The 26,697-nt window shown below is 43.9% G+C and overlaps 1 protein-coding gene across 1 annotated transcript in view; it reads right to left on the bottom strand.

The window, feature by feature from the left end:
* Positions 1 to 26,697, bottom strand: part of ELOVL5 (ELOVL fatty acid elongase 5) — a 67,326-nt gene that overhangs the window by 19,435 nt on the left and 21,194 nt on the right. The window contains exon 2 of the mRNA XM_048497191.1: positions 1,061 to 1,127. Coding sequence (XP_048353148.1) covers positions 1,061 to 1,118 — 58 coding nt within the window. The 5' untranslated portion in view covers positions 1,119 to 1,127. The remainder of the gene's footprint in view (positions 1 to 1,060; positions 1,128 to 26,697) is intronic.

Below are 26,697 nucleotides of genomic sequence, written 5' to 3'. Positions count from 1 at the left end.
TCATAGACTGAACCTCCTCTGTGTATTGTCGAAGGCTTTCACGGCCTGATTCAACTAGTTGTGGTGGGTTTTCTGGGCTGTGTGGCCGTGGTCTGGTAGATCTTGTTCCTAACATTTCGCCTGCAACTTGGCTGGCATCTTCAGAGGTGTATCACAGAGGGAAGTCTGTTACACACTGGACACAATCAGTTGAACCTCTTCTGATCAGATATCCTTTTCCACGGGAGATGCAAATGAACCCAATAACTTACATGCAAAGTACGTGCTTTACTACAGAGCTATGGCCTCTACAACCTGTGAGCAAATCTTCTCCATCAAAATCAGTGGAGTATGGCTTTGGCTGGATCGCTCTCACAGATATCCACTAACGCAGCGTTATGCTTATGATTTTTTGTTCCCACTTTTGCTGTCTAACAGCAATGCCAGGTATGAGGCCTTTCATGTCTGGATCTGCTCAACATGCTGCTTCCATAAATGGACTCGCGCATGTAAGCAATGCCTGTAACTACATCATCAGTGGGATTCCACCCCAGGAATCCAGCCTTGTTCACTGGCCAAGTCATGCAGACTCAGCATTTTGTCAACTCTGCTGATGCAATCGTCATATGAGATGCTGACAAAGGAGCACAGTGGATTCAAGTGGGAAACGTCTCCGTTTAAGCATCCCAGGATTCAAATGTCTTGAGAAGTGGGACAAAACTGCTCTCCCAGTTTCGTTTTGAAGTAATCTTTTAGTTTTTTAAAAAAATCATTTGCTAACTGCAGGTAGTTACGGTCATGACAGCATAAATCATTGACACATAAATGAATAACTCCGTTGGGAAGGTTCACCTAGAAGGACATTGCACAATCCACTGTGAATTTTTTTTTTAAGCAACAGTCCTGAAGCACATCCTTCCCAGCTTGCCAAATAAAGGACTCGTGGTCTCTGGTGCTTCAGTTCAAGTTACCAATGTGCGATATCTGTGCTGAAAGTTTTGTGGAGCACAATCTGTTCAAGGGTATTTGACAATTGTCAGGTCCTCAGCAGTTCCACCCATCCCAAACAAACATGGCATACCTCTTGGTCCAAGCCAAACATCCAGATAGCTATTGATTGTTTTATCCAGGGATTCCATTGTAAAAACCTGGGAAAGGAAAGAAAAAAACCCTGAATGTTAAACTCCATTGAAGAAGAAATTTAATATAGAAAGTATCTAATTCTCAACGTGGCCAAATCTGTGGGTACTTAAATCCAGAAACTGGAACCATGAACAGACAAGACAGGTCTTTCTTTAAACCTGAAAAACATCCAGGCCTTGCAGAAAAGTCTGAAATACAAAATAAATATATTGGGAGAGATGTGAGTGTAAACTGCCATCCAGTCGCAGCCAACTTATGGCAACCAAGTAGGGTTTTCAAGGCAAGAGATTAGCAGAGGTGGTTTTGCCACTGCCTTCTTCTGCCTTGTGACCCTGGTATTCCTTGGGGATTTCCCATTCAAGTACTAGTCAGGTCTGACCCTGCTTAGCTTTGGAGATCTGACGAGATCAGGTTAGTCTGGGTCATCCAGGTCAGGGCGTTTAGTTAAACTCCCTCAAATGACAAAAAGAGATCTTGAAACTTCCAAAAATGAATGCCCTCAATGGACATTGCTAGGCAACCACAATAGTATTGTAAGTATCTAAGCCTTGGTTCTGTCAATAAAAGGCAGGGGTAGGGGCAGGGCTTGTTCCAGGGTTGGTCTGAGCTTTGAGGGAGAACTTATCAAAGCCAAGCCCAGTAGCAGCACCTCCAAAAGAGAAAGCACGTGCTCCAAAATATTCCAGGATCATCTAAACTGTGCCATCAAATACACATGAAGCAAGCCAATGAACCATAACAATGAAATGCAGGAAAACAATCTTCTTATTTAGTTGTTCAAAATCACATATATTCTATACATGTTGACAAAAGAGGATGGTACCTGCTGAACACGTTCCTAAGTATCTTCAGGGAGCCTGCTATACATACAGAATTGGGGATCTTTCTGTGCATTAAAGAGCACTGCAAACAGCAATGTCCTGACCAGAAAGGCATCATTACACTGAGGGCTTGCTGTAGACATACAACTGTATCCATGGCGACCAATGGAGTTAGAGTTCTCAAAGCTGCCTTGACAAACAGCAGGAGATTTGGGAGTGGCACCTGGGGAAGGCTGTGTTCGAGGAGGATGTGATATCACTTTCAGGTGGTGATTTAAACTGCTCCCTTACAGTCCGATCCAAAACCGGGGGTGGGGGAAGCTGGGAACAGCACCACAGCCAGGCCACCACTTCCAGAGGGCTTTCAGGCAGTTTGGAGGAAGCAGAAAACTCACCACCACCCCGCCTCCAAGTCCTCCATATGACTAAAGGCCCTCCATTGGACTTTTTGAGTGGTGAAAGTCTGGAACCCAGGCCGTTGCATTCCCGACCCTAAAGTCCAGGTGAAAGCCAATTGTCAGGCCCACCACCAGAATGCCCTGGACTACAACCCCCTGCCCCAGTGTCCAATTGGCCACCAGCATTTCTCTGCAGTGACAAACCACTTCCTGGTTTCACCACCACAGAGGTGAGGGGTGTCAGGCACCAGTGCCTTTGCTCTCTCCATTGGCAGGAGTGCCCCTTATGCCAGAGCAGGGAGCAAACATGCCCGGTGCAGTCCCACACCACCTCCATCAGCCTGTTTGCCCCCACTCCCAGGATTAGGCCATTAGTCTCAATTATCTTTATCACAGAGACATGAGGAAATTCCTAGAGCATCATTATGTGGAAGCATTTTTTTCCTCCTGCTCAGTTCCTCAGGGGTGGAAATTGGGGCAACAGTTGCAGTGAAGCCTCTCTATCTACACTATACGTAATATTGACCACCTTAACAGGGTTTATTTTTGCTATGTGTGCAGTTCTATTGTGGCCTTTAGTGTTGCTGTTAGCAGAATACCCAACACATTTGTGTGCATTTCACATATGACACATGCCGAAAACTGGGAGATTTGTTTCACATAAGACACTAAAAGCATTTCCAGTATTTCTACAACAGTTACACAACTATACAATCTACACTACAGAGAAACATACACTCAGTTTAGAAACTGGTTTCCCAGCTTGGTCCTACATTTACATGGGTGTGCATAAAAAGCTGAAATATGAGTTTATGAAAATGCCACAAATGTTACATTATGCAGACATTTTCCTATAAAGCTGTGATATTTTAAGGAGTACTCAATATTTAATGTGAGAGCCATCCAGGTAAGAGTGTGCTTGAATTCAGCAAGAAATGAGAGAAAGCCTGTCAGAATTTAGAAAAGGAAGTGAGACCATTATAAGCCATGTGGCTCACAGTTCTGTAATAGAACACGTAGAATTAAGTGATCATTGTCAATCATGTCAAAACAAAGAAAATCATATTGAAGGCATCACCCAAAGTGTCAAAAATCTAAGCCACCTCTATCCTACTTGAATTGCAAACAGTGTCTGCAAGTCCAAATGTAAAATTGAAATAGAGTAACTTGTATTATCACTAGTTGTAGTTACAAAGGAAAACAAAATTAAGAGAGACTCTCTACTCCCTGTGATCCCACAACAGTTTATAAATAACCTGAGTCGCTTTAGGTCAACAGACAGTAAAAACTTAAAATAGGGTAATAAATTAATTTTAACAAGGATTCCAAGTACTTCAACAAAGCTTGCGTACAGCCCAATACTAAATGAGCCAATACAGCAGAACAAGCCATGGTCACAGTGGCTTCAATTCCCTTTTTGCATTCTGGCAAATGTAGCAGAGCCCCTTCCGACGACCGAATACCACATCTCCTGACAATGCCTACCAGGCACTGTTATTATCCAGCTTTCCATCATTTGAGGATGGGGAGCCTCCTTACTGCCCATTTCTACGGCAAAAATTCAGAAGACACATTTATCTTAAACATTTTTATCCTGCCTTCTGTCAAGGAGCTCAGGGCAATGTACATCTCTTTCCTCTCCTTCATTTTATTCTTACAACAATCCTGGGATGTACATTAAAGCGGAAAGTTTTGAACCTGGGTCTTCCTAATCCTAGCCCAATGGACAAACACAATACTATCAAGTCCTGATTGTTTGGTCTCGTCATGAGTTTCCAGGTGGGAGCGGGAGATCTGGTACCTGGGGAAAAGCTGTTTGTTTTCAGTATGCTTACTTTCGTTTCTTTATCTGTATTGCCTTAGCTATGCACTGCTTCAGCTATGTGTGCTTGTTATGGAATGACCTTCACATGAGAACTTGAGTGTTTATCTGAGGTGTGCAGGATGCACAGCTATACCAGTTTGAGAATAATCATTGGTGGTTCATTGGGATTGGGAGGAGAAGCTGAGGTAATTTTGTTGTGGTTTTTGCGCCCATTTTCAGGCTGAAGGAAGACCTTGTCTGGAGTGCAACTATTCTGATTTTCTGTCAATAAAATGTACTTCGTTCCCAAGTGAGTCTGGTTTATTGAGAAATCTAGAGATTTCCTTCCATCAAGTCCGACGATCAGCAGAGGCCTACCAGTTGTTTCACTTCACTGGCAAAGTCAAACTTGTGGTGGGGGCACAGCCCTTTATATAAAGATTCCAGATTCGATCAGGGAAATCTCCAGTTGAAAGAAACTTGCAAAACAGCACTGGAAAGACCTCTGCCTCAGGAAAGCCACGGGCAGGCTGAGTGGCTACTACGCTACTCAGAAACAACATGCATATTTCATCCAAGTCTCATAGAGCAGCTTACAAGGCATAATCAAGAAGAAGAAGAAGAGAAGAGTTTGGATTTATATCCCCCCTTTCTCTCCTGTAGGAGACTTAAAGGGGCTGACAATCTCCTTGCCCTTCCCCCCTCACAACAAACACCCTGTGAGGTAGGTGGGGCTGAGAGAGCTCCGAGAAGCTGTGACTAGCCCAAGGTCACCCAGCTGGCATGTGTGGGAGTGCACAGGCTAATCTGAATTCCTCAGATAAGCCTCCACAACTCAAGCGGCAGAGCTGGGAATCAAACCTGGTTCCTCCAGATCAGAGTGCACCTGCTTTTAGCCACTGTTCTTAGCCACTACGCCACTATGCCACTGCTGCTCAACACTAAGATAACACATACAGAGACATTTCTCTCTCTATTTATGGGAAGGACACAGCCATTCAAACACACTGTAGTGATTGTTGTTGGTTTTCCAGGCTGTGTGACCTTGGTGGTGATGAAAAATGCCCTCAAGCCACAGCAACTTATGGTGCCTACGTAGGTTTTTCAAGGCAAGAGAGATCAGAGGTGGTTTGCCATGGAAAGAAACTGCAGGACTGATCATACCATTAGAAAGATAGGTAGCTTTTCCTGGAACCAAATGGAGGTGACGCTGGTAAAACACACCCTGCCTTGTTCTTGTTTCCCTCACAGAGCAACAGCAAAAGGGCAGGTACAGCTGTTGGGTCCTGTCTGTACATCAAAGATGCTCTTAACTAGTCTTCATTAAGTGATCTTTAGTGTGATCCTTTGGATGTTTCTACTGTCCTGAATTCATCAAACTGTGCTTTACACAAAGCCTGAAATGAATTATTAGGGTATGACAAGCCCATCAGTGAATGCCCTCCACCCATCAATCCCAAGATGCTTTGCAACTCCTGTTGCTTAGCGCCTTGCCCTGTATGTTGCTCTCTGTAGAAACGATGGCTGATGTCCTGAGGCAGCCATCTCATTCTCAAGCTTTTTGAACACTCAGGTTGCCTTTGAGAACATGTGCACTGGCGTTGCGCCCTGCACAACAAGCCAAGCAGTGGAATGAACTGACAGTGTTCTGCAACTTCCACACTTCTCACCACATTTGAATCAGGTATGTGTCAAGATCCAGCAGCAGCCAGGAATGTGTGTCAATGCTTGCAGAAGGACAGCTGAATTTGCTAGTAGGCAGAAATGCAGAATGTGGCAATAAAGACAGCATACCAAAAAAAAAAAAAGTCCAATAACTCCATTTTAAAGCTGGGTAATCTCTTTTATTAAAGTCAACCAAAATAACCAAGCTTTGGGCTCTCCCGTCAGAAGTAAAAAAACACCCAAATAAACAAAAGGGAGCTATCTTTCAAGATACGATCATAACGCCTCTCCTCCTTCATTGGCGAGACCTTTGATCAGCTTTTGGTTACTACATTTTCCACAGGGTGGCTTCTTTTCTTTTATTGTTCCTAACAACAAACCAATGCTGCAACCTGAGACTAGCCAGTCACACCCTGTGCCGACTGAAACCAGACACAATTTCTACACAGGATGTTGGAAGAGAAGCTTTTGGGATATGGTCTGCAGGATCTCCCTCCAATGTTTTTTTAGTTTTGACATCCAGTTTGATGAAGAGCTCAGGGGGGGAACTCAAAAGTCCTGCACACTGAATTGTGTCACTGTGCTTTGTCTTCATAAAAAAGCATTATATGGTTTTGGTTTTCAGGTTCTGCCACAAACAACACAGTTAGCTACTTTTTAAAATACCCATGACAAGGTACAGGAGTGGGGGCATGCTAGAGCGCTTTTTTTCATTATTGCCCCCAGGTTCTGGAACAGTCTCCCCTCAGAGGTTCACCATCCATCTACTCTTAATGGGTTTAAGCACATGGTGAAGACTTTCCTCTTCACCAAGGTATCTGGTTAGCTCCCCTGTAAACCCCCGCCCCACATACCCTACAGCTACTAGTCTGGAGAGTGATTTTAACATGATTTTATTGCTGTTTTAATTGTTATATTTTACTAGTGCAGCCTGGCCACGTGTTGCTGTGGCTTACCGTGGTGAAATGAGAAAGGAACAGTAGCGGCAAATCAATTGCAGAGGCCAGCGAGGAAATGCGTTGATGCTCTCATGTGGAAGCTTGGCCGGCGCAGGCTGATACTGTGCAATGTCATTGATGTGTGTGACCACATTCCTTGGGAGGGGAATGGAAAGGCACCCCTCCCACACATCTAGGCTGGCTGATCACGATCCTTTACCTGGGAGTAAGTTGGGGTGGTGGCAATGGGTGTAGCTTCTGAGTAAACCCTCTGAGGGGGACTCAGTCATGCATTTTAAGTCTCAATTTATTTTTGATCTTGTTTTATTGTCTGTTTGTTAGTGTTGTACACCGCCCTGAGCCCTCTGGGGGAGGGCAGTATAGAAATGCAATAATAAATAAAATAAATAAAAATAAAATTCAAAGTATGTCACGGTTGCTTTACTGAGCTTACTCCTGAGTAATGCGTGCCTCGGAGGCAACCTGGTTTTCTGAACTGTAACATCAGTATTCAGGGAATCTAGACTGGCTGGGCCCTCCCTCCCCTCCCTTGCATGCCACCTCTCACTCTCTCCCCTCCCTCATTTCTCTTCCCTTGCATGCCATCTCTCACTCTCTCCCCTCCCTAACTTCTCTTCCCTTGCATGCCTCCCCCTCCGTCCCTTCCCTCTCCCTCTGCTGAATGTGTATGAGAGTAGGTGTGTTGTGTGGTAGAAGTGGGTGAGGCACAGAGAACCCCACCTGACGTCTCACACGGCAACGAGTGTATGTGTTTTACTTCCACTGGAGTTATTGCCTATGTACTGTTTTCACTGCTCATATCTGGCCATCTGAGCTAACATTCTAAGGGCACAAACATTCTAAGGGTGACAGTTATACACAGGCAGCTTCGTGGCCTGGTGCGCCAGGAAAAAGATGTTTTACCTGGATCAGGTGTGTTGTCTGACAGCGGGAGGTACGTAAGAACACAGACGGGGGGGGGGGGATGAGTAAGTGTCTGTGAAATTTGCAGTGCGTTTGGGCCAGCAGGTGCGGGGTTATTCTCGAAGCAACAAACGCATGGTTCCATTTTTATACATATAGATTAGTGATGGTTTTGTTGTGGTTTTCTTTTTTAACTTTTGTAAGCTGCCTAGAGGTCCTAAGGCAGCAGTGGCGAACCTGTGGCACGGGTGCCAGAGGTGGCACTCAGAGCCCTTTCTGTGGGCACGCGTGCACAGAGTTCGTCATGTGGAGGGACAGAACACCCCCCACACACACACACACACGCATGCATCTAGGCTGGCCTGGGTGCGATTGTTTACCTGGGAGTAAGCTCGGTTGCTGGCAATGGGGCTTGCTTCTGAGTAAACCCTCCTAGGGTTGTGATTCACCCATTTGAAGCGTTGCACGGTTGCTTCACCAAGCGTACTCCCGAGTAACGCATTTCTAAACTAAAACCTCAGTATTCAGATTAAATTGCCGTGTTGGCACTTTGCGATAAATAAGCGGGTTTTGGGTTGCAATTTGGGCACTCAGTCTCGAAAAGGTTCGCCATCACTGCCCTAAGGCAAGGTACAAATATAATAAATGAATAATAAATTTTCAACTTAGAATCATAGAGATGGAAGAGACCACAAGGGCCATCAAGTTCAACCCCGTTATGCAGGAACAAACAATCAAAGTACTCCCGACAGATGGCTACCCAGCCTCTGTTTAAAAGCCTCCAAAGAAGGAGACTCCACCTCACTGCAAGATTCCAATGTCAAACAGCCCTGACAGTCAGAAAGTTCTTCCTAAATGTTTAGGTGGAATCTTTTTTTCTGTACTTTGAATCCATTACTCCTTGCATTACTCTGGTGCAACAGAAAACAAGCTTGCACCCTCTTCAACATTACAGCCCTTCTAATATCTAAGCATGGTCACCATATCACCCCTTAACCGTCAGACTAAACATATCTAGCTCCCCAAGTATGAAATTCAGGCCTTTAACCATCTTGGTCACCCTTCCTCTGGGTTGGGAAATTTCTGACAATATCCTTCTTGAATTATGGAGCCTAGAACAGGACACAGTATTCCAGGTGAGGTAACATACTGAAGTTATGTTACCTCATGTCAGCACAAAGACCTTCTCTGTGAGAGACAGAAGGCTTAAAAAAACAAAACATATATAATTTTTTTTAGGTTGAAGCAGAAACTCTTCCTTGCAATTAGACGCTCTGGGAGAGCAGCATATTCTCAAGGTGAGCCACCTACTTGTTGTCTGAACCTCCACATGGTCATCCTGCCAATGAGCCAGTAATAACTGGACTATCTAATACTGTCAGGGAATAGGTCACGCTGTCCTTTGGTGTGAAAATAATTAATTGGAAGAGATGTATATTTTAAAAAGCACTGAGGTATTTACGTATTCACTGGCCAAATCTATTCATTGTAATTTTTCTAGGAAGTGTAATTCCCCCCCCTCTTTTAACACAGCACCATAAAGCTTCTACAGAGTAGACGAAAAAGGAAAGAAGGGTGGAAAGCCAAAACTACTGCTCTAACTTTTCTGCAAGCCAGAAAATCAATCATTGAACAAGCTTTTTGCAGAAGATTCCCCAACAAAGCCAGGTGTTCATGTAATACAATTTTTCCTCCTTTTTTGCTGCAAAATGCAATCAATCACACAGCTGAACTGAAAAAAATTACAAGAAGAACTAGACCTATTGTTACTATGAAGACTCTACAGATACAAGAAAATCATTTCTGTTTTTCAGCAGCACATTAATTCTTGTCATTAAAGACAGCCTTTGTTCTCCAAAGTCGTAGGGGGGGGAAGGGCGAAAAATACCAGTGTTCTTCCAGTTTACAGGCTTCCATCTCTTATATTCATTATTGAGAGTCACTCCCATTGGCCTCCATGTGACTCCTTTCCAACAGAACATGCCTGTAAACTAGTTCCAGATAGGTCTATAGGGGCAGACAAGAATAGGAGCCCCCTGGCACCTGAAAGACTAACAAAGCATATTTCAGCATAAGCTTTTGTGGATCAGAACTCATATCACCACAGAACTCGTATATCCACTATACTCTGTTCCACATAAAGATAATAGATTCTCCTGCCGCAGAACAAATTGTTGTAGAATGCTCCACCTGGGTCCTTGTGCCTAGCTAGTCCTGCTCCCCCATCCGTTTGAAAGTAAAAATACATTTTGGCATAAATGCTCTTGTGTCAAAGTACCATGTTCAATAATGCACAAAATAATGGTTTTAACAAAGACAGCGAGTAAAATGAATGACAATTCTCATATTTGTTTGGGACCAAATACCAATGGGACCAAATTTGTTTGGGACCAAATACCAATGCGGAAATATACAATTCTCTCAACTGCCCCACCTCAACCAACTGAACTATCATCTCTCTGTGGAGCAGAGTAATAGACTGACACTTTTAGATTCACAACAGAAAGATGGGGGCGGAGGGAGATAGGCAGGGAGATGTTAAAACAAGTTCCAGTTTTAAGAAGTTTATTCAGGGTGGATGAAGGCACCCACTGACTGAATTGAGTACTTTTTTTGTTCTATTAAAAACATCAACCTAATTGATATATACTCCAAAATAACTGACGAAGTGACTTCCAATTCATGACAGCCTATGCTAAAATAACTTTTGTTAGTCTTTAAGATGCCACTGGACTCATGATTTACTCTAATGATAGGCTTCTAAAACCGCAGTTACTGTATGTCTTAGAAAAAAAGGAGGGATTCATCATCAATTTTTTACAAAAGGTCTTGTTTCTAGTTGTTTAGATCACAAAAGCTTTGATGGCATGCTTGGGTATATAGCTGTTCCTCTATAGTTTTATAGTTTATATATATCAAAATAAAATTGTGTAGGATGTCACATATCTGATCTTCCCTAATGGACCCAAAACAACAAGCAGTGGCAGATCTACATCCTTCAATGAGGTAAGAAGATGGGGTGAGATTTAAAAGGGAAATGCAAGCAGCCGTACTAAACCCTCTCTGACTTCCACCATTAGATGCAAGACATACATCATAGCTACAGCCTTACTAAACAAACATGCAGCATTCTTCTGGGGATTAGGCTTTCCAGGAACCTGCTTTCAAAGGCACATTGGGTTTTCACAACACTGCCTAGCCTGCCCTTCTGTCAATTGCATGGCAACTCCCCCCATTCTCAGAACTAGACGGAGCGCAGAGTTGACTAACAAGCCATTGTGTTAAACACCTTAGCTGTAACAGCCAACTTCAAAGTGAAAAACAAACAGCGGAAAGAAAAATGTCTTTATCAAAGAAAACGGTCCATTGGTAGACTTACCCTGAAGAGGCCTTCTCCTGGACGGCGACGAGGGCATCCTGATTGGGTGATTTCCCAATCCATTATCAGGGAGGCAGGAACTACTTTTTTGTTGCAACTTCTGGTAAGACGGGCATCCAATTGCCCAAGCGACTAACATAGCAGTAACTATGGTAAAATATAGAGAGTCGGTATACATGCAAAACAACAGGAAGTAACAACAGAGCAACTGTAGAACATAAACCTTAACCTGAGTTCCAATACTCATTAATGCTGTGTCCGCTATTTATAACCCGATGAAGATATCCTAACTAGTAAGCTCCAGGGGCCAGGATGCCGTCCAGGAGAACCTCTTCAGGAGTGAAGTCTATCAATGGACGCGTTCTCCTGGAGGCGACCTCAATCGTTGGGACCTCGAGCAGTGTCCTGGGGTGTGAGCTGTAGTCTGGGTAGCTCTAGCACTCTGTGTGCCGAAGGCGTCTCGTTAACACCCAGGTGTGATGTAACCTATAGTGGTGTTTGACGGTGAGGGAAGACCAAAGTGGCCGCTTGCAAAATGTGTCCTCTATGGGGATGGCAGCGGAGAGCATTAGTGACGCTTTTCTAGTTGAGTCGCGGCTGCGATGCCGAGGGCGAGGGAGTTTGAGGCCCTATATGCCTCCGTTATGCAGGATAACATGGCGGGAACGATGGTAACGACATGGGACAGCCCTAGGTGGGTGTCGCGTTATTGACAGGGTTTCAGTTTTCCTGATGGGTTGGTTCCTGATATAAAAGACCTTGAGAATTGCTCTGAGCGTCAGTTTGTGCCGGAGTATTTCGCCGGGTGGAAAGGGAAAAGAATGTAAGGAAGGACTACCTCCTGTTTCATGTGGAATAGGGAATCCGACCTTAGAACGAGGGCGGGTCTACAACCTTATTACAACTCTGTTGTGTCCTTGTGGAAGGTGCATAACTAGGGAGTTGAAAGTGGCGGCGTGGTTCTGATACTCTTCTGGCGGGGCTGATGACAGCCACTGGAGGAAGAGTTTCATCACGAACCATTTTAGTCCTATTGATTGAATTGTGAACGATGGGTTTGCTAGGGCATTGAGGACTGTACTCAGGCATGTGAGGGAAACTTCCGCCGTTAGGGTTTCGACAATCTAACTCCCTTCAGATTTAATCTGCGTCCGGGGTGTCCTGAAACCCGACATTTCCTGAAGGAGACCAGACACGTGGGGCACCCTTGTCTAACTGGGGTTGAGCTTCTCCAGGCCCTGTCGAAGCAAAGATCTTGTAAGAACTGCAGTGCCGAAGTGTGTGGGGCGGAGGCGGACAGCGATGTTTGTATTACTGAGCGAATGTCACCTCCAAGAAAGTTGTAGATTCTGATGGTAAGGTCGCGAGCAATATGATGGTATCGGCTACCTTTGGAATACCGCAATTAAGGATTCCGTTCAAGCTCAGGTCAAACAAACCGGTATTGAGGATAAGATGAACTGGGCCTTGTGTCAGCATGTGTCTGCTGGTGTGGGAGGGCCAGAGGTGGGGGCGACGGATAGCTGCAGAATGGAGGAGAACCATGGTCGTCCTGAATTTCGCGCCACTAAAGTGACGCCTTAGCCTTCTCCTTCCAAATCTTCGCGAAGTTTGGGGATAGCGAAGGGGATAGGAGGAAGGCATAGAGAATTATTGGGTGGCCAAGCGCTGGAAATCGAAGCGTCTGTGCCTTACGGATGGAAGTACCTGGTGATGGGTAATCGGAAGTTGATGGTTTCTGCCGATCGTGAAGAGATACCGATGTCTGGTTGCGAAGGTCCTGACTTTATCAGTTGGAAAATTGCGGGTTCGAAACTTCCATTCAGCTTCCAGAACCAGTTTGTCATAACTAGCCAGTCGGCTTCCACATTCGAATTTCGCTGATGTGTTCAGCTGTGAGGACAGGTGAATTCTGCCGGAGGGCTGCTTCCTGATGGAGCGTGCCGACCGAGGAAGCCTCGATTGTTGACGTATTATGGCATAATGTTGTCTGTTCTGATCAAGATGTATTGTTGTTGGTTCTGATGAGCGATGCGTAAATAATGGTGCTGGAGAGCCGAGGTGAATAAAGCGTCATCTCCAGCAGGTTGATGGTTAAGGCTTGATGTGGGGTCAGGTGCCTAAGCCTGGTGGCCTAACGGGTGCTATTACGCGGTAGCTGGCATCTGGGATGAAAAATCTGAATCGATTTTTCTGGTAGCGGAAACCAAGCCTTGCCCTGAGCATAGATTCTTGTGGTGGGACCGCAATGCCAAAGGCTGTTCACGGGTTGAGGTGCCGAAATTGTCGAGAAGTCCTGTTTCTGCATTATTTGCTGTTGGTAAGGCATTAACACTTTCTGAAGAAGTCCGTGATCTGCCATTGCAGCATGTCTATGACAGAGATAAAGGCCCATCGGTTGTACAGCGAAGCTGCCAGAGATAATGGAGATATGGCGCCCTGAACAAGGAGACCATTCTCTGGATCTTTACTGTTGTTTGTAGGTAAATTAAACAGGGCATTGTGTGTAGGTAATGGAAGTGGTGCCCCCCCCCAGATGGCATGCGGTGCTGCCGTCAGGGGAGCTTCTGGAAGTTGATAAGAAAGCCGTGCCTGTCAACAATGGCGGTTGAAGAGATCCCACCAGGTTCTACTGTCGCCTATGGATATAGGGACCTCACCAGAACCAATAGTCAGATATGGATGGGCGTGGATCCTGATTCTCGGAGGGCTGTGATGAAGCTAGAATTGCTGGTAACTCTCTGGAACTGTGTGGCCAGCCGAAGAATTGGGAAACTTTGTATTGGAAATGAAGGTAGAAACTCCGGCGGTAGAATCGAGAAGGCCAACCTGTTAATGGAGGGTGATAAACGCGTGGAGATAGGCCTCTGGAGTCGAAGAAAGGTAGTCTCTCGGTGAAGGTTCGTATTAATAATGAATCTCTGTGAAGTCTCCATCTTGAAGCGTAGCGAATGTGTCTATTCACAAATCTCCAAGGTTCAAGATGGCTCTCCATTCTCATCGTTTGAACTGTAAAAGTGGGAGTAGGCGACACGCAAGCGTTGTGAGGAAGACAGTTCGATTGCTTTGATTTTTTGAGGAGATGTTGCGGATAAAGCGTCTAGCGTCACTTTTTCTTTATAGGGTTTTTTTGTGGACGGAGATGGATAAGTAAGGTTTTGGCGTCTTGAGAAAGAACTACGTTAAGACCAGCCGATGTGACCACCCTCCCTGATCAGCGATTAAGCCGTGTCACATATCCAAAGGTGCTATATATATATATGGAAGAGTTGATTGGAGAAGTGACGCGCCCGACGGAAGATCGGTTGGTCGGAATCTGAAGCAGTGGGGTTGGAAGAACTTATATTTCTTCCACCAGCATCTCCAGAGAAGTTAGCGAGTAAGGGCCGAAAGGAAGAATTATTGGAGCTTGTGCTATTGTAGCTACCGTAAGAGGCGTCTCGGAAGAAGCTTTTGAAGTTGGAGCCACCTTCTACCCTCATTAAGGTTTCTAGCCGAGTGTACGTTGTGACCTGAAGGTAGGTAGTGGGTTTTGGAATAGGAGGAGCTGGTGGATCTGGGCATGAAGTCTTTTGTGCCTTGACTCGCTGAGCGCGTCTAACTCTCTCTTTACGAAAAGTGCAGAGTGATCATAAGAGGCTACCACGATGGAAGTCTGCCTGCCATTGGTAGCCGAGCTTGCCTTCTAGCCACTGCGAGACCTGGGATGCGGGAAACTAGGATGAGGGCATCAAAGGTGTGATCAGCCAAAGAAACTGCCATGAGCATTCTTTCTACGCCCTCTCCTGATTCCCTATAGGTGTTAAGGTATATCCTGCCATTCTCTTGATTTAACAATGGCATGCTCTTGCCATGAAGTGGAGGATATGGCGTAATACCCTGATGGTAGAGCGGGAGTCTGTCGTGGACTCTCTTTAGAAGGTGTCTAGCGGGTGGAGGGGTCTGATTACGGTATTGCCCTCCCTGTCTTTTGGTGAGTCCCCGGACTGGAGAGCAGCTACTGGTGCATCGCTGGTGGTGTCTGAATGAGGGCATGGATGTGTTCTGGGAGAACATACAATTTCTTGAAAATTTAGAAATCTGCAGCTTCGATTTAGCCATAAGTTTCATCACTTCTCACCGAGAAATTCGGGGAAGCCTGCGAGGGTATCCTCTGACTGGAAAAAATTCCCTTGCTCCCCGGGCACCCTTGACCTTGTTGATTTTTTGGAGGTGGAGGCAGGTGGAAGGTCCTCGGCGTCTGCTACATCGTGCAATTCAAGACTATGGTTTATGCATCATAAAACTAGAATTCTCTTGTTTGAAAGCGTTTGCATTGCTCATTTATGGTTTCTATGGGAGCGTCTCCCCTCGAGGAGAATGGTCTGAGAGTTTCGGTTCTCTCCGTCACTGGAGTCCCCTCATCCCGGGGATGAGGGTCCCAGCATCTGGAGTGGAGGGGCGGGGACTGTATGCAGAGCTGGAAGAGTGGATGCCTTCCCGTCTCTAAAGTTGGGACTATATCTCTTGCCTTTGGTGTAGCGTTTTACCCTATCTCTTGTCTAAAGTCATGGCTAAGGCTTTGGAAAACATTTTTTAGTAAAGATGGGCTGTGAGGCGTGGCCCAAGGGTTGCATTAGCAGGAGAGGACCTTGCCAGCTTGAGAATGAAATGCCCCATTGCCCGATCTTGCCTGGGGTTGCAGGAGGCGGATGCTTCTGGCGTCCCCTGGATAATGTAAAGAAAAAAGCGTCGCGAAACCCCTGTCGGCGTTAAGGCATACTCCCCGCTTCTTCTGGTTCCTCTCTCCGTCCGTCAGCGCCCGGAGAATCACCCGCCGCGCGACCCTGAGGCGCTGGCGAATTATCTCCCGTCGTGACTGAGCAGCCATATGCGTCATGGCTGCCTTTAGCTGTTTTAGCCTTTTTCTGCCGCTTTTCTTGCTGGGCCCGCTTTGTTACGCCGCAGCGTTGTATGTGACGCCTCAGGCAGCGTCCGATACTGGCGGTACCGACCCAGCTTCGGTGTGGCTGCCCTGATCGCTCGCTGCTGTGCTGACGCGAAGGTTCCGAGGCTGATGGCGACCATTCGTACGACGGCTCTGGCGGTTCGAGGAGGAAGAACGAAGCGAACAGAGGACTCCGCCGGAAGGAGCACAATGAAGAAAGCGAAGAAAAACTAACGGAACTCAAGTATTAGACCCCAACTCCAAGACCTGCACTCCCTGCTAGGCAGGAAATGAAACTGGGGGCAAATTGGATGCCCAACCCATCACAGGAAGTTGCAACAAAAAAGTAGTTCCTGCCTCCCTGATAATGGATTGGGGCCTCGGGATATACGAATGCCACAAGCGTCCAGAACAAAGCGTCAGACAACATTAAAAGAGGGTAAACAAGCTGGGTGTTCCTTAACAACCCAAAAAAATAAAGTGGGCAGCTCAAGTGAAGAAAGGGTGTGGAAGAATAAGTTGCCCAGAAGATGCAAAACTCACCTCACGTCAACGGGGCAGACTTGTGTTTCCAGTGATGGGTTAACCAAAGTTGCGTGCAGATTAGGTCCAATACAAGGTAGTTCAAGCATGCCATTCGCGTTAGATTCACAACATCAGATGTGCACAAGTGAGAATCCACAAGAAACTTGTGGGGATGGGGAATCCCTTTGCACCCTTCCCTCCCCCCCACCCCCGTTCTCTATCAATGCTTGCCCTCTCTTCCTCCGCCAACACCCCTTTTTATCACTCTTCCCTCATCCTCTTTTCTACATTTACCTCTTCTTTGTCAGTCTTCCCCCTCTCTCCCCCATCCCTTCTCAATATCCCAATTTTCCACTTCTACAGCAATCTCTTCTCCCCTCTTTCCTCTATCCCCTTCTCAGACATCCCTTTTATCTTCCTACTGTGGGGGCAGCTGCTATGGCCTAGAAGTCAGGAGCCACAGTGGCTGTAGCAGGGCCCCCAGAAGATTCTGTGTAGGCCACAGGGAAGCGCTCTGTGCGTAAACAGAGAATATTTAAGTTTGAGGAAATGTAAACTTCGCAATTGATTTTTTAAAAATTTTTTTATTTCTTTGCCAACCTAGGGGTTTCCCCAAGTTTGGAGAAGAATCTCCTTTCTTTCAGTGTGGGCCCAGTCACAGATTTACATATCTGCAGATCTACCCACACTTGAGAATTAGATATATAGATTCAGACTTGTACAACACTGCATCTCATCATCCAAAAGTGAAACCACAACCAAGAAATCAGAAGGAGACTTGCACTGGGAAGGGCAGCGATGAAGGACATTGAAAAGTTCCTTAAGTGTAAGGAAATGTGTCTAGAGGCCAAGACAAAGGTACTTCACATTACTATACATGGATTATGAAAGTTTGACAATGAAAAAAGCTGACAAGAAAATACTGATTTTAACTGTGGTGCTGGAGAAGAGTTCATGGATACCACAGACACCCCAAAAAACAAATAAGTGGGTTCTTGATCAAATAAAGCCTGAATTCTCCCCAAAAAGGACTAAATTGAGGCTACTGTACTTTGGCCTTATGAAAAAAGAAGAGCCTCTGGAAAAAAGCCAACAGTGCTATGAAAAGTTGAAGGCAGTGGGAAGAGAGGAAGACCCAACATTAGATGGACTGACTCAATTAGGGAAGTCATGGCCCTCAGTTTGCAAGACTTGAGCAAGGCTGTGAAGGATGGGATGTTTTGGAGGTCATTAGTTCATAGGGTTGCTGTAAGTCAGACTGGCACACAGTGCATTGGCTTGAGGTGACCCCACAGTTTAAAAGGAAGGCAGGAGGCAACGAACAAAAAGAAAAGAGGGAGGCACACAGCCTGCTGCATTACACTGTTTAGGAGGGGACTGTGGAGATGCCTGGAAACCGTGCCTGACATGGTGACTCCTTATTACAAGCAATGTAACTGGCTGAGTCAGAGCATAACAACCAAAGTGTTTTCTCAACTTGAAAACTGAATAGCGAGCAGTTGAAAGCAGCCTGGAAGCCACAGTTTAGATAAGATGGACACATGCACACACACAATTTTACTTTAACAATTCTCCTAGTCCATGATCGCATCATGACAAAAGTTCCAAATACTATACTGGGAAATAAGGCATACTGAAATTAGTCATAATAAATGTCCCATTAAAAAATGGTGGACTCCCCTTGCAGGAGACTTCTGAAAAGTTGCCAGACACGATGTGATCAAAGGAGAGACATCACTAGGCCCCTGGCTGTTCAATTTGTGTGCACAAAGTGAAAAGTGAACGAGTCTGGAAAGAACAGATTTTTCCTGTATCTTGCTGTGATACTTGCTGTGATACTATCACTTTGATTCAAGGAAGCATGCTAAAGACCCTTTGATACCCGTCTGAATTTCAAAGTACTCTGTTAACGTTCTCTTAAGAAGCAACTCACTGCTTCAACTGGTGTTTGATTGGACAGTGACTTTGCCAATTAACTCAGTGAGGGGAAAAACCAGGTTTGCAGTAAAGATGAAAAATATGCTGCAAGTGAGTCCCACTTTCAAACAGCATTCACCTTTATCTAAAGATATGCTTGGAATGACTTTGGTGAACAAAGCTCAGACGCATTCTATTCCAGCATCCTTGTAGCTGAAGAAGGCTGGCTTCCTAAGTGAACCAGCAGAAGAGATGTGGGCCCTCCTACTGAAAACTGGCTCTGGTGCCAAATCCTGACTCAGTGAAATCCTACACCACAGTCACACTACCAGGAAACACAGATACCCTGCCTCTCAGACTGTCCCAGCCACTAAAGATAAACTAGAGGAGGGGAGGAATACAGTTGAAAGCAGATTTGGGTTCCCACTGGGGAGAAAACTGAGATATAAATGTATACAAAAATTAAAATCTTATAGTTTATATAAGAGCCAGCAAGCTGTAGTGGTTAAGGTGTCAGCAAGGACCAAAGAAATCCCCACTCATGCCGTGGAAGCTTGCTGCATAACCTTGGGCCAGTCACACACTCTCAGTCTTGACTGTGGCCCTTGAGGCCCTTTGAGATATGCAAAAACAAATCTGCAATAGAAGATGATAGTAAATCAGCAATATGTATACAGAAAGCACAAAACCGTAAAAAATGTATAATGATACCCCACAAACAAACTTCATGAACATGCTCTAAACCAAGCTGAACATAGAATCTTATTTGAAGACACAGAAATTCGTGATAACTCCAACAGCTACTTTGTCAGACTACACGGGGAAGTCATTGAAATCCAAAAATGCGGGAACAGTTTCAACAAAAAAGGAAGAGAGTCTGAAAATCAACAAAACCTGGCTACGGGTCGTAAAAAACATGGGTGGGAGACCTCCAAGGAATATCAGGGTGATGTGGAGGCAGGCAATGGCAAACCACCTCTGAACGTCTGTTGCCTTGGAAACCCTACGGGATCACCAGAAGTCAAATGTGACTTGATGGCAAGAAAAGCAGTTTACATAAAGTCAGGTCTCAGTTTTTCATTGACCATATTATAAGATCCTTTTCTGACCTGCCTAGATAAAACTTGGGATCATCCTACTGAAAAATGAAGAAGTTTCAGTGACCATTTGTTTTTCACAAGCATGATACAATTATACTGGCAGAACCCAGCTTTTCCCCATTCAGTGAGGTATGACAGAAACTTTTCCAATGCTGTATTTTTAGGTGGAAATTTTTCTCCCCCTCCCCTACATGTAAACACATTTGATCTTTAGTTGTCAGGGTTATTGTGCTGCAAATAAATCACAATAGATTACACGTGAGATGTGGAGCACAAAGACCAGTGCTTGTGCATTGTCCAGGTTTGCAGTGAAGCGTTTGCCTTCTTTTGCTAACATTACTTAAATCATTAAATTGAACAGAACATTTTCCGGAATGCTTCTCAGAAATGTCTCCAGTCCAAATTCTCCAGAAATCCCACATCATTATCCTCACTCTTAAATTTTTGTTCCTTTTCACCCCATTGCTATTGTATGTCCACAGGAAACAAATCACACTAAGTTGAACAAATCTTGTTATCCAGTTCAGCAGACACAAGGAGCTGACAGCTTCTTTCCCAGCAACATACTACACTGCAGGCCTAGATACGTACACTGCTGTACAGGCTCCTATTTCTCTACCACAACTGCTTCACAGACCAGGACAACATCTGAAGCTGAAGTGACAGGACACATGCTTACCGTGTAAAATGGCCCATGGCCATGGGCCACCTCCCCACAAGCAACTTTGCCCCTGCATGTCTGATTAACCTTTGTCCCTGTCTGCTGGTTCTTCGCTGCAGCTCACCCCCATCCCAAGCTACTTTCCCCTCTGAAACCCAAAATATTTATTCCTCGAGTGGCTTCATTTTAATCAGTCATTTCATGTCAGTGAACGGATAATGAGCCGGATTTAAGGAAGCCTGTCATTTTCTCTTAACCCCCACAGCCAAAGACAACAAAATGTTATTTGCCTTCTACCCCAAGACTTTATCTTACACTTTGGTCTCTTGCTAGGACAATGCTTTCTATGTGATAGATATCTTGGGCCTGAAAGGAGAGGCTAAGGCTAGTTGCCAAGTACAGGGAACACCAAGTACAAATGGTAACAGAAATGCATCAACCAGAACACGGAAAGAAGGTGGCAAAACAGAACAAGAAATTGCTAGCTGGTCTTTTGAAAGAGTGACAGGGATGTCTACCCCAGCCTGCCTCTTTTACTGTGGCGTTACGTGCAATAAGTAAGTCGATAAAGTAAATAAACATGATTTTACCATAGGGTAAAATGGATAAACAAACAAGTTAATTTATTTTTAATATTATGTGAAGAGAGGAGATCAGAAGAAAGATTTCTATCACATCTCCTCTATTAATAGATTCAAGAGCTAAAATGTTCTAGGAAATGTAACATTCCAAATGAGGTATTTTAATATCATGGTATTTGCCCCGGGTATAAGAGGATTCTCTTTTACAGCTACATCTACTTGAATCTGCAAATTCAGTTTAATGAACTACTAGAATAAATGAAAGATGAAGCTGGGTGATTCACTGAACGTTATGAGGGAAAGGAAGAAAAGATCACGAGAACATGATCAAGTGGCCTAACAGAGAATCCCTGGGTAAGTAAAGTGGACCAGTAACAAATCCGAAAATGTGCTGTTTTTTTAATGATTCAGAATATGCTAATCAGAAGAAAGCGTCGTATAGTGGTTAGAGTGCTAAACTAGGATCTAGGAGACCCAATATCAAATGCCCACTCTGCCACTGAATTTTGCTGGGTAACCTTGGGCCAGTCACAAACCCTCAGCTTAACTTATGGCACAGGGGTGTTGGAAGGGTTGAATGGAAGACAAGTGAATGATTCAAGACACTTCAGATTCCCCTCTTGTGGAGACAGGCAGGGTATAAGGGAAGCATTAGAATGTGCAAATAAATATATCTTTCTTATGATTAAAGAGGCTGGCCTCAACAGCACATGCAGTTTGGCCCTCTAAGCCACCTCTACAACAGACCTCTACAGCAGACTACAGCCACATTAAAGAGCTTGTGAAATAAACATCCTCTCCTGAGCTCTGAAAGAGACTGTGTTATTGGCCTCACCCACATGTTTCCAACATGCCTCTGGCACGATGCCAGAAATCATGAGGAATTACTTCCCAAAATCTGGTGAAGCACAAAGTATGACTAACACTGTTCTAGCCACATGGCCACACCCAGTCCTACTCCTGCAAGAAGGGCTATTCTCAAAGTGTGGCAACTCTACAGCCCACTTTTAGATGGTGGATGAGTGGGAGCAACAAGAAGTAAGCCTCTTCTAAGTCACACAACACCACTCACACAGCTGAGATTGCTGTTACATTACAAACTGAATTTGGATTTCACCTTCAGTATTGCTGTTGGTAAGCAACAGTCTAGGATGCTGTTTTGGTTAGGGAGGATTGGTTTTTCTTATGTTAATAAATTGTATATGAAAGAATGGGAATGTTACTCAATTACTGTCTTCCCTCAGGATCATCAAGCACCATGGTGATTTGTCACCACCCAGAAAAACCTTTCTTCAAAGGGACAACAGCCAAAACCACTGTAATCAGCCTTTACAAGGACCTTTATCTGAAAAAATTATGGTAGCAAAAAGGGGAGTTTGGACTGTCAGACCAGGGCTGCCATTTGTCAGTGTTTCCAAAATCTATGCTGTATGTTACGAAGGAAACAAAAGCAGATTCGGGTAAAATCTGTCACATGAAACAAACATACCTTAATGACTATAAAAATGAAGATTAAAAGGAAACAGATTTGCTCTGATAGGTATGCTGCAGAGGTCTCACAAGGACATCACCTTTTTAAGGTAATATTTTACTGAACTATTCAAAGTAGCTTTTTATTGAAAGACTATATTCAGTTTCATCAGATTTGCTCGTAATTCCCAAAACTTTGGTTGGGGGTGTCACTTGGATTTCTGACTTAATTTCCTTTAACAGGATCTAGAGAAAGGTCGGAAGGCAGGTGAACATACCATGCGGCAGGAAAGCAATTTGAGACCCCATATGATACTGACAGGGTTCAAGGATAACAAAGAAACCCTCTTCATTAAAAGGGCTTAACAAACAAAACCTCCAACTTCTATAGTAAGTAAAAGAAGGCGACTCAGAATCTATCATTGCTGTTTGAGAAGTTCCATCAAGGTGGTACATGCAAGGGCATTAATGTTAATGATTTATCCAAGTGAACTTGCAGGCAAGTAATGAATGGTAGTGACTGAGAAAAGCATGGCTTAAAAGAACCTAGACCCCCAGCTAGAGCCTAAGGTGAAATTCTGAGCAATCAGTGTGCAATTATAACAGGAGGAATGGAATCGGTGCTCCAGCTGTGTGGCAGAGTAGTCAAGCTGATTGGCTATATCCCAGCAGGTTGGATAAAAACCAATGTTTTTTAAAAAAAAACACCATGATTTTTACATGTAAATCAATTTTTTTGAAATAAAAGGCCTTTTGAGGAAAGAATCTACCTAAAGATAGTTGAAATAGCTTTCTACTTACATTATTGTCATCATGACACTCACTGAGAATTCAAGTTTTCCTGCAGTGGGCTTGTGCTCTTCCCCATGATGGGCTGCACTGGGGAGTTTCTCTTTTTTAGAAAATTAGTTGTGTTTCCCCCGCATTTTAAAAATGCAGGGATTTTCCTTCAAGAAACGCAGTGGCTTTAGAACAGTTGTGTAATTAGAAATCAGCTGTGTAATTAGAAATCTGTCTGGAAGGGAAATTCCGTTCGTGGTGACGATACTTCTGTGTGCAATTGGCCAATGTCATGCTCTTCCAGAGGTTTCTGTAATATTTTAGGCTGTTTTTCCATCTAGAAGGTATTATCACACATGTTTAGTTTTATAGTTCTTAAAACTGTGATTTTGTGTCTGTGCAGATAACACACCTCTTCTTTACAGTAAAAATGTTATAAAACTTACAGAATTGCAAAAACCCTTAATACCACTGTTTTTTGCAAAACTATGTTCACAGAATCAACATCTTGCCTCTTAAGTGCTGAGTGTTAAGAAGTTCAATGAATGAAGATAGTTTGGAATTAAACAGATCTGCTCAAGGAGCTAAGTGTGAAGATAGAGGGGCAAGCAGTAAAAATGAAAGTGAAACCTTTTGAGCAGCATATTCCACAAGTCTTGGGAACTTTGTGTGTATAGCCTGAAGTTTATCATTTTATTCTCCTCCTTGAGGAAAAAAATCTTTAATGGCAGCAGACCAATAAAAGAGGTCCAAGTTTGGGAATATTTTAATGACATTCCTCAACCTAAGGTAAGGCAGGCATTATTCTAAAAAAGAAACCTTCATCTGCTTGTAAATATTAAGATTACAGTGCAACAAACAATAGATGGAATATGTATTTCCCCCCAAACATATTTCCTGGTTAACAGGTTGGATCTCAACAAAATATTTCCACATGCACAACAGCTTGTCCACAAGTGAAAACAAGAAAATCATTGCAAGTAATCTTCATATCATCTTCTCAATACTCCATCTCACTTTTCCGCTTGTACAAGACATAAGGTGCATTTCAGCACCCTGATAATTGACCCCCTTTGATCAAATCACACTGCACTTTCAAACTGAACTGGAATGACTCTATATTCAACAGCCTTTTGATTTTTGCTCATTGGAAATGAAACACTGCCAACCGGAACAACGCTGCTGATTGGAAACGAAAAATCAGAACTGAATCTTACAGTGGCTCATATACAATGTTTTTGCACAAATGGAATTACCTCAAGTAAAACTTCTCTGGACATAAACATTTCAGCAAGACTATTTGGTAGGAATGCAAAGACCAACAAAGAGGACTTGGATCTAGATAACAGGATTAGTCATGAGTAAGTTATCTAGGATTTATGTGCCAACTATCTACTGTAATCTCAAGAACAAGAAGGACAATTCTCAAAATGTCTGGCTGAGGACTACTTATGGGAAGCATAGTCTGCATAGCTGTCTAAGCAGCTGTATTTACTATGATGGAAGGAGGTCAGGCTAGGACTGGGGATTTCAGCTTCTGTAGAGCATGTTGGCATGGTAAGCAGCAGCATTAGCTTTACTATGCCTCAGATAGAGAAATATCCAGTGGTGGGATTCAGCAGGTTTGCACCACTTCAGCAGAACTGGTTGTTAAAATGGTGCTTGTAAACAACCAGTTGTTAAATTATTTGAATCCCATCACCGGAACTGGTTGTTAAATTATTTGAATCCCACCACTGGAAACATCTGTTTTACAGTGGTCAACGCAGACATATCTGGGCAAATGCACAGATCCAGCAGATGTTCAAAAAGATGATCAGGAATGTTAAAGGGAGCCCTTGCAGTGAAGAACTCTGGACTCTTCTAGTGCTCGCTGACTGTCTCTTCTTAAGAGTTCCACAATGAGTTTTCCTTGAACCAGGAAAGCCTAGCTGGGTGAATAGCACTTGCAGGAGAGAATCAGGCTGAGAAAAGACATGTGTGTCATTTTTAGAAATCAACCTGATCCAGTTGTTCCAGTCTAGCACCTCCTTGATTCCGATGTTTAGACTGGCGTAACTCTGCATAGAATAGCACTGTGCCATGGAAACTGAGAAAGTTAGGTCTCTTCCTAGGTGTTAACAAAGGAAAAAACTCTGCCAGATCTTTGAGAGATCTAATGTTACGAAGCCACCCAGCAGTCACAGTGTGAAATTAAAATACAACATAGACAAGAAATTGATCTCTGAGAAGAATCACAAGCTAAAAAGTACCAGCCTCATTTGTCGCTTTAGCAGCTATAAATTTCACATTCAGCAGTCAAACTCACTGCACTTGACTGAGACAATGACAGGAACTGACTGCTACGGGCTACTTACATGAACAATGAATAGTAAGATTATATATATGATTGAATTCCATGCCCCACAACATCTTTATGTGCCACTGCTCCACTGGAAGGACAACAGTTTGAAGAGACAGTTAAGTCAGTTACAAACCACATAAATCAATAGGGCTGCATGTAAACTGTTACAAAGGAATTTTGATAAGTGGCCTACCAAATATGTTGATGAACAGTCCCTTAAATTGGTTCCCTGCTCATGATTTATGGACAGGACATGAGCCAAACAATGGATGTTCAAACATCCTTGATTAAAACTTCCCAGTTTGCTCGAGTTACAATATCTGAATGCAGGAATTTTAGTGACTACATCTGCTCACAGGACAGAAAGACTCTAAACAGTTTCCTAGATCAAGGGTAGTGTACTGGCTAGTAGTAGAATATTGTGACTTTTGGCCAGTCACTCAGCCTGCATCCACCAAAAAACAAACACAACTCCCCTCCCTCAGTCTGACTAAACTACACAAGCAAAGGGAACAGAAAGAAACAAACACTGATGAAAACGACAACGAACAAGACAAAAAACACAGAATAAGAACACTTCACACTAGGAAATTATGTGAATAGCTGCTCTTCCTGCTACAGCAGGAAAAATACTGAGGGAAGATGGCTGCTGAGCCTCAGGACAAGAAGTGACAGAAAATTATTTCCTGCCTCCCTGACAATGGGGTGAGGAATAACCCAAGCAAGATGTCCTCCGCCTCCAGGAGAATGATCTGCACACATCAGCAGCAAGAAAGGAACTGGAAGGAAGGGGGGTGCACCTCCCTGGTCAGGTAATGGATTGAGTAGGAAAGAATCATCATTGGTGACACTGAGAGGAGAGCGCCCTCTTGCTTATGGGCTATAAGAAAAATATGCAAAGACAGCTGGCATGCGCAGGCACAGTCCCAAATGTGGGGCTGCACTGAATGTAGATGAATATTGATTTCTTCAGTATTGTACCATCACAAACAGAAAATATGGACAAAATTAGCCATTTAAACAATAAATACTTTGTTTCCTAATAAGAAGTTTCTAAAAAATCGATAGCTTCTAATTTTGAACTTTTTAATGGACTTCAGGGAACTGATGATTTGCCTAGATTGAAAGAAACTTATCTATTCTTTCAAGTGAAAGCCTGTGTCTTGATTGGGCATATGGATTTCCAAACACAGAACAGTTTCTTTTACCGAAAGCACAAGATGGAGCTACCCGAAACAGTGAAGTGGATCTGAGAAAGAGGCTTGTTACTGTGATATTCCTGTATTAGATCTATCATTATTTTGATAATGTAATGTGGTACAAATGCTTGATATTGAAATA

The sequence above is a fragment of the Sphaerodactylus townsendi genome, linkage group LG01, assembly GCF_021028975.2.
Source record: "Sphaerodactylus townsendi isolate TG3544 linkage group LG01, MPM_Stown_v2.3, whole genome shotgun sequence".
NCBI classification, from domain to species: domain Eukaryota; kingdom Metazoa; phylum Chordata; class Lepidosauria; order Squamata; family Sphaerodactylidae; genus Sphaerodactylus; species Sphaerodactylus townsendi.
This window is presented reverse-complemented; position numbering and strand designations above follow the sequence as displayed.